Here is a 9355-nt window from a genome sequence, read left to right as displayed (position 1 = left end):
GAACTGGAAAGTGACCTGAGATGACATGATGTGAATTGGAGCTATAGAAATAAACTGAATAGAATCGAGTATTAAAGTAAAGCATGCTGGGATTTCTATAACTTTATCTAATCACTATGTTATAGCTGTAAAGTGTCAATAGTTAGAAACTCAAACTGTTGAAATATGAAAAAAAACAAACAGATATTTACAGAAATGTGCAGAAGCTACAGAAGACTAATCTGAAACACAGTCTTGCATGACTTCTCATAGGGAATGGAGGATGAAAAACTTTCCCAATCTCCAGGAAAATGAGGTTTATAAAGAACAGGAGTTGAAACCAAAATAAGATGAGAACCTCATTAGCATGTTTTTTTTTCTTCTCAGAAAGAAAGCCGCTCAGCTAACTGTTCCTTCATCTCCTGGCGGCTCTAAAATAAAGCAATATAAATCTCTGGGTTGATGACATGTGGTCATTATTTGATCTGTCTGTTTATCCCTCCACTCTGTCTGCTCACATGCGGGTCGATGACAGCTAACTCACCCGTACGAAGCTGGCGGGGAACCATCCTTCCTCTTCATCAATCTGGCCCCACCACCAGTCCTTGTTGGAGGCGTCCAGCACCTTAATGACGTCGCCGGCCTTAAAGGCCAGCTCCCGATCCGCCATGGTCACATGGTCCCATACTGCCTCTGCGTTGACGACCGAACCTCCACTTATCAACTGAAGGAGAAAGACAAGGGGATCCGCTTTGTTTTATTCTGGATACATTAGGCTGTGCAAGAATAAAACAGGAGCAAACAGACACTCATCAATAAAAAAACGCCTTTAAGGAGTCCATAAATCACATCTGAGAGAAGAGAAACCCCTTTATTGTCCCACAGAGGGGAAATTCTGGTGTTAACAGCAGCAAAAATAAAAAAAAAAAAGTTAAAATCAATCAACTGGACTTTGTTTCCAAGTTCATTTCATTTCATTTCATTTCATTTCATTTATTTTGAAACATGACATGATTTTACAATGTTTGCATAGAATGCTACCTAAACATACAGCATGTTTCAAAAAGGAGCAGGATGAAGCATAAGCTTATTAAACCCTACCCCTCAGTTACATAAGTCATGGTGGTAAAGGACGATTACAGTAAGACAAACAGTATAACTTTTTGTGCATTATTCTTTTTTGTATTCATCAAAAATACTTTTCTTATATTGTTTTTTGAATTGCTGGATGCTTTTACAATGTTTAATGTTTTCAGGCAAGCTGTTCCAGAGCTTCACTCCACTAACTGATAAACTGAAGGTTCTTTTTGTTGTTCGAACACACTTAGTTTTGAAATGTAATTTTCCTCTTAGATTATATTTTCCATCTCTATCTGTAAACAATTTTTGTATGTGTGCAGGAAGTAATTTATTTCTTGCTTTATAAAGAATTTGAGCAGTTTTGAAATCGATCAGGTCTACAAATTTAAGAACTCTTGAATCTAGGAATAAGCAGTGAGTGTGATCTCTATAATGTTTGTTATTCGTTACTCGTATTGCTTTCTTCTGCATAATAATCAGTGGTTGAATGTTTGTTTTGTAAGTGTGGCCCCACACTTCAACACAATAGGTTAAATAGGGCTGAAACAATGAGAAATATAATGTGTTTAAAGCTTGTTTGGTCAGAAGATGCCGGGCTTTATTTATAACAGCCAAAGATCTGGCCAGCTTTGACCGGATGTGCTGTATATGTCCCTTCCAACTAATTTTATTATCTAAAATGACACCTAAAAATTTTATTTCATCAACTAATCCTAATTGTACATCATCAATACTTAACTTTATTTCACTACTTTTTTTAATGTTTCCAAATATCATGAACTTAGTTTTTTTCAAATTTAACGATAGTTTATTTATATTACACCATCTCTTTATTTTCATTAATTCTTGTGTGACTAATGCAAGTGTCTGTTTAAGATTTTCACCAGATGCAAATACATTTGTATCATCTGCAAATGATACAATTTTCATGTTCAGGATGTTGTTCAAGTCATTTGCATACATTAAAAACAAAATCGGTCCCAGCACCGAGCCTTGCGGTACCCCACTCTTTATTTCTAGTAGGTCTGATCTTATTTCATTTAATTGAACAAACTGCTTTCTGTGATCCATATAGCTTTTAATCCATGCAGACGTTTCTCTTCCATCCAGGAAGCTTTTTCAATTCGCTGAGTTATAAAATAAAGAAATAGCGTTTAGTTCCTGGCTTTATACAGCAGCCCAACAAAGCCTGGTTTTTGTTCAGAAAAATGTAAATTGAAACAGACGAACGGGTCCACCCCCCCCGTTGGAATGGGGGTCATTTGGCTTCCAACAGCAGCAAAAAGATTGTAGAAAAATGGTCACACAAATGTGGACCTTAGGAAAATGTCTAAGAATAACAAAATAGTGAAGAGTTAAAAGATAAACAATAAAATACTGTAAAGTGTTTTAACAATATAAAACTGGAGAATAAATAACCAATATGCAGCTATGGACATTTTTCCAGTAATTTGAAAATAGCAGCAACATCAGAGATGTGCAGAATGACAGCAGCAGGTTATTTAACTGACTAAGGTAGAAACTGAGCAGAATCAGCATGAATGGAAGAACTGGTTGAGGTTACTGGGAACAGTGGTGGTTCTAGAGTCTTCCAGCTGCTGGGAGGAAGGATCTGTGATAACGCTCCCTGGTGCATTTAAGGTGCAGCAGTCTGTCCCTGAAGGAGCTGTCCAGTTCAGCACCAGCTTCATGCATTTAGTTAGGATCCGTCTGTTTCCCACCTCCTGCTCTGAGTCCAGAGGGCATCCAATCACAGCTGGCCTTCCTGATCAGCTGATCCAGCCGCTTCCTCTCAGCTACAGATGAGCCGCTGCTCCAACAGACACTTCATAGAAGATGGCTGATGCCACAGCAGAGTCAGAGAAGGTCTTTAGGAGCCCCCCCTCAGTCTCCTCAGCAGGTAGAGTCTCTGACCTTTCTGATCCTCAGCCTCAGTGTTGGGAGTCCAGCCCAGTTTGTTCTTCAGGTGAACACCGAGGTACTTAGAGTCCACTATCTCCATGTCTGTTCCCTGGATGTTCACCGGTGGCAGTGGGTGGATCTGCTTCTGCCAAAGTCCACCACTAGCTCCTTGGTTTTCCCTGCATTAATCAGAAGGTGGTTCTGCTGTTCTGGGTCCACTGTCTGTCCTCTGTGATGAGGCCAACTATGGCAGAATCATCAGAGAACTTCTGGAGGCGGCAGCATGGAGAGATGATGGAGAAGTCTGTTCCCTGTGGGATCCCCGTACTGCAGACCAACCTATCTGAGACGCAGCTCTGATGCTCATCAGTCCTACGACTCATTTTGGCCTCAACCTGTGTAAACCTCTGTTTTTTTCTGTTAAACCACTTAGATTACTAATTGATGCATTATTGAAGGAGGAGCAAAGTGATAATACAGGGACTGCAATGCAAATGCACAACAAAGGCAGAACACTATGGAGAACCAACAGCGTTCAGAAGCAACATGCCTCTCTCTTTACATCGGCCATAAATGGCTCATTATCAAGTTAAAACAAAGTTTTTATGTAATATAACAAAACGATGTGAGGTGATAAACGTCCTGCATGCTTTCACCAGGGTGTGTTTGGTTATCTGCAAAACAATCCTCAACTAAACATGAGCCACTGACTCATCACATTCCATGTATTGACTACTTCATCATGAATAAATAATGTGTACATCGTGTCGCACAATAAACAAACAGTTAAAGAGCAAAGCTGTGAGAAAACAGGAGCAGCATCATCCTTGTTCAGTCGCCTTATTAGACTTTCTGATTATCTCACTTAACAACTAAGTTTAGTCGGGTGTTTGTGGGTTTATGTCGGGCCTGGTGATTCAAAGGGCTGAGTATAGGGTTGGGGAGACGATAGTTGGGTCATAATACGATATTCTCACAATATATATATATATAATGCAACATTTTTCCCAGCTATCAAATTAAATGTATAGATATAAACGGAAGTGCAGGTGATCTAGAAGATTGCTTTGCCAAGGTTAAGATGGTCTAACTGGTTTCGGTTCCACGCCATTAAAATGAGCAGATTCCGTTTTCTACCGTTAGTTAGAGAGTAAAAGAAAGATGAGGTACAAAGCCATGGACATGACGGCAAGAATTATAATTATTTCAAAGATATAACAATTATAATACTAAATAATATAATACACCTCAGATAGGTAGGTAGATAGTGATGCCAAAAAAACAACAACCAAACAATAACCTTAACTTTGCTTCCTCCAAGTTTATGTTTTATTAAGTCAAAGGAAGAGAAAGCGCTGGAACAAACTTCCTAATTGCTGACCCGTAAGAGATGTGAACTTCCATCCTTCCCGTGTCTCTTTGCTCTGTTTATATTCCATTCTTTAAAGAAACATGCCACCATATTAACGCCATATTTAATTTCACTCATTTTCTTTATTTTGGTTTAACTGTATAAAGATTGTTTTCCATCCTGCTGTGTTATCTGTGTCCACATTCATAGATATTTATCCTTTATTAATATAATTCTTCTATTTTTATTTCTGAGAGTCTAAATATGTTACCATGCTCACAGCATCTCTCTCCATCCTCTGGCTTTCTACCAGCGCCTCCTTTTTGGCCACAATCACTGCAGAAGTACTAAAAAAAGACCTAAAAACGGAGTTTCCGGATAGAAAAACCTCTTTGTTTATGGTAAATATTTACACTCACATATCTGCCACCCATGAATACGTCCAGTTTGGTCATCGGAACATGATCTGCATTTAATACACTCGTGCAAATGAAGGTTTTTCTGCTGAAATGCAAACATAAATCACTTTGCACCTCGTTGAAGATCAGCTATGAAAGCCATGCTTACTGCCTGTTTTAACCTAAAGGAGGCAAGAATACGGCTGCATGAATGATTCAGTGATGCATCTTTTAAAGAAATACTTTTAATGAACTGATTTCATCCCAATAACTTTCCTCTTGGATGATCTGAGGAAAGCACAACTAATAATGGTCAGATTCTCTTCCGTCAGCTGTGGATGTGGACAGTTCTTCTGTTGTTCTAGATGATAGATATAACAGCAGCACCTCCTGATCTGTTAGCATGTTTACAGGCTCTGACCTGTATGATCACATATTTGCTCTTCATGCTGCGGTTTGATCGACATCGCTCTGATAAATTCAGATAAAACCATCGTCATACGCAGCTGTGTGACCCGACGCTCTGATGATCTACCTGATAAATCAGCTAATAATTATACTTTAATGGCAGGATTTACCCACCAACACCTACTGAATTTACCACATATTTAATTTTCTGTCAACCTTATGATTCCTGATGGGGGGGTAGTCGTGAGAGGCTGGTTGCCCGTGGTTACCCACCTAAATGCTACATGATGCAGGTCCAACCATGAGGCGAAACTCGTCCCAATTCAGAAAATTCTTGCATGAATTTGAGAATCGGCTAAAAAGTTGTAAAAACTTGTGCGGTTTAGTCCCGGCCTGAGAGGTTTCAGAGCAGTGGCGGATCTAGGGGGTGGGTCTCGCTTTTGAGCTGATCTGAGTAAAATGTGCAGTACTGGAATTCACCAGAGAGTGGCGCCATGCACAGGATACAGCCTGTAGCATTCCTGTGCAGAGGAAGAAGTGTTTTCCTCTCATCGTTGCTGGCTTTTAGGAGTCAAATCTTTAATGGATAGGCCAGTGGCGGATATCGATGGATATCAACGTCACCAAATCCACAGAATTTGTTGATGAAGAGCGAAATAAACACAGTTAAAGATTTGTAGGTTAATTTATTTCTTCACAGATTATTTCAGGCAGCTAAAAAATCCATTCTCTCCTCCTCCTCCCGTATCTTTGGGAAATAAAGAGCAATTATTTCCAAATTCTCAAAAATTGTTCTGTGTGATAGCATGGCGTATACTACAGGTGTAAATCACATCCATCATATCGATTTCCTGACCCAACGATTCGATTATTTTTGATACTCAAGAAAACACCACGATACAATTTGATTCGATTAATCTGTAAATTTTGTATTTTTTTATTTTTTTTTACACCTTACAGGCTAAACAAAGTTTCAAGTTTGAAATAAATCAATGAAAGCTGTAATATAGTTATGCATTTTTTTAAGAAACAACAGCAAATAACAGAAGTAGAAAAGTTGCATCAAAAAATACCCAGGAGCAAACGGATAAAAATAGACCGGAGGAAAACAAAAACATGAATCGATTCTCTTGCGGACGTATCGATGCATCGGATCGTCAGCTTTGGATCGAAGCATCGATACAAAACCATTATTATTTACACCCCTAGCGTATACTAGAAATGATCTTAATCCAGTAATCTGGCCTATTTTACATTAGAACGGGATTTACCAGAAAGTCTACAGCCTCATCTTCAACCTCAGGGCTAAACCCGTGGTCTCCTAGAATCCTAGATCCGCCCCTGTTTCAGAGTTAATGGGAGCTGAATTTTTGACCACATCAAATCCCTTTGTTTGTTGTTGAATGGTTTTGTACCTTAAAGTGAAGCAGTGAGGATTCTTTAGGGAGAAGGAAAGGTTGTTCTCATTAAAGGAGTAATAAGCAGCATGCAATGTTCTGAAGACAGAGCCGAGGCTGACATCATCAGTCTACTGCCTCGTCATCCATCATGCCGACGACTCAGCTTTCTGGCTTTGACAGCGCCATGTTCATGCATATATGCACATGAGACACCGCTCTCTATTTGTACGAGTTAACCCTGTTTACGGCTCCGTGAGACGTGTCTAAAAGTGTTCTCCCTGCAGTAGCGTTCATCGGCTTCAGAGCTAACCATGCATCCATTCCCTGAGGCTGTGGTCAGAGCAGGGCTAACCAAGCCTGACAGGCCGTGCTTAAGCTCCAGGTAAGAAGTTATTAAAGGCCCAGAGACAGCGCTGTCCCGCAGATATGGAGGAATTTTATCTCCTTTCTATTCCTGCTTCATTAGTTTCTTATTTTTATATCAAATAACTATGCTTTCTGTAGAATATGAGGTGGTTTTGGTCTGAATTAATGACAAACTAAGCGCTGTAAGCGCTGGAGCTCTCAGCCTCACCGGTCCTTCAACCTGTATGTGAGCCCACATTCACAGCAGCTGCAGAGGATACAAGCCAATCAGGGCAGAGGAGTGAACACTAGGGAAGGCATGCATGCCTGCAAGGCAAGGAACAGCCATCGTCATGGTGACAGAGGGGGATGCATCACCGATGCTGACAAAGATGATGGGATGAGAAGAGGACGTTTGAAGGGAGTATTTTCTAAATTTGAGGAGTGTGTGAGCCGCCAGAAACAGAGAGTGAGTCCTGAGCAGGAATATTCACTCTGATGCTCAGCTTTATGAACCTGAGCTGCAGGAACCTGGAATAATGGTGGCAATCAGCACAACGAAAGCAAAGGTAATGGTAGATGCAGCATCTTAAAGCTGGATGGAAAGATGATCTTATCTGACAACTGATTAAAAACGGGACATGAATGAAACTCTCCCACATTATGCGGAATCAAAGCAGTTACTCTGCATTTTAACTGTTTACAGTTTTTACCTAAAACAAAAAAGTCCTGATTTCTGCTCGTCTCAGGGACCTGCCTAGAAGTTTGCAGAAACAAGTGGGGGAGGGGACGCGCTTTCCAACACCATGCTCATCAAATAGAGGGAAAACGTCTATTAGAAACTTCAAACGGTATCAGAAACGTAACTTTAAATTTAAAACCTTCACCTCATTAGCTTTAGCGTTCCCACCTGTTCCACCTCCAAACCTCTGGTCCTTCTAGAGACAGAAAGCCCCCCCCCATCCCGCCTCACTCTCCGATATATTCCATCCCTTGTCCCTTTGCATGTCTGAATAAATTAACAGCATTACATAATCAGTCTTCCCCAATCCTCTAGAACCCCCCCCCTCACCTAGCTGGATCCTCTGCTTTCTGTGAGATAAACTCTCCATCCTGACTGTTTATAGATGCAGCATCCACCATCGCAGAGCTTTTCCCACTCTTTAAACTGCAACCGTCTATATGGGTCAATGCAAATACATGCAGAGAAACCGGTTCACACACCGAGGCATATGACAGCATTTTCTCTTCTCCAGGCCGGCGTATAGTGGAGACTGAAAAGCTGATTCACCTGCTGGTATCATCTTTGCTCAATACATCAGCATTCACTGCACCGGCAGCTTCACTGCATTCCAACATCCTCCCGTCTCCATCCACAGCACAGCTACAGCCTCCCTGAGCCCTCCTGATGTCCGGAGCTTACCATGTTGGTGGCGTGCAGCTGTTCAGAGAGCGCATACATGGAGAAGTCCAGCTCTTTCAAATCATCATAGCTGAATCCCTTTCAGAAGCTGTCAAGACGACGCTCCTCCGTGGAGGTGAGGCAACACGACGCCGCTGTCCCTGAGAGAGGTTCTCTCTATTCCGATGCAGCGAGTGAAACTGGCAGTCCGTCCTCCCTGTGTCTGCCAGCCCTCTTATGTAACACACTTATACCCCGAGTCTGGGAGCCAATCAAAGGCGCTCTCCTCAGAACCGGTGAGAAACACATGCACATCCTCACACTTTAACCGTCGTCTCACTCACTCGCACACCTCTGGCTGAACGGCACACAACCCAGAACAGCTCTACCTGAACAACCTGCCCGCGAGGAAGTATTCAGTCAGGAGCCACGGCTAACACCCCAAAGCACTGCTCAGGTGCTGTTTGTGGAGGTTACATGTGAACATCTGCAATCAGGGCAGCAGTAGCAATAACCACTGCAGCTCATTTTGGGATCTGGTTGCTTCTTTCTTTTCAACACAAGTTGGTTTTGATGGTCCTATGAGGTCAGAGCTACGGAAGATGCTAATGTGATGTGAGATGAAAACACCAGCCCACATGTGCCGGCATGTGATGGAAGTATCTGTGTGAAGATCACATCCATGGCTTGATCCTAAACGGAGGATTAGCAGGACGGAATCCTGCTGATTAAAGCTTTTAATTAGTGTTGCACCGATACCGATACCAGTATCGGACGGGGCCCCCATAATGCCCTAAAATGGTGGTATCGGTATCGGCTGAAACATCAACACCTTTTAAAATCACAGGAAGTTACAGGAGATGAAAATACATCCCATCATTTATGCAACTCCAAATGAAAATAAATAATATTACCTTAAAAACACATTTGTTTAGGATTGCCTTCGACTGTTCTAGTTAAACAATTCTTTAATCCAACTGTTTTTAATATTCTTTTTTTGTTTCTGCATTTTTTATTTTATTTTATTTGTTTTTTATTTTTTCCTACTTGCTTTGATTAAAACTCTTCTATAAATATTTATCTTTGACAC

General features: G+C 41.1%; 1 protein-coding gene across 9 annotated transcripts in view; it reads right to left on the bottom strand.

Annotated features, from left to right (window-relative positions):
- Positions 1-9355, bottom strand: part of arhgef9 (Cdc42 guanine nucleotide exchange factor 9) — a 94616-nt gene that overhangs the window by 30339 nt on the left and 54922 nt on the right. For all 9 annotated transcript variants that reach the window (XM_015401196.1, XM_015401198.1, XM_015401200.1 and 6 more), the window contains one exon: positions 524-703. In XM_015401196.1, coding sequence (XP_015256682.1) covers positions 524-703 — 180 coding nt within the window. The remainder of the gene's footprint in view (positions 1-523; positions 704-9355) is intronic.

The sequence above is a fragment of the Cyprinodon variegatus genome, unplaced genomic scaffold (assembly GCF_000732505.1).
Source record: "Cyprinodon variegatus isolate N-32 unplaced genomic scaffold, C_variegatus-1.0 Scaffold1192, whole genome shotgun sequence".
NCBI lineage: Eukaryota > Metazoa > Chordata > Actinopteri > Cyprinodontiformes > Cyprinodontidae > Cyprinodon > Cyprinodon variegatus.
This window is presented reverse-complemented; position numbering and strand designations above follow the sequence as displayed.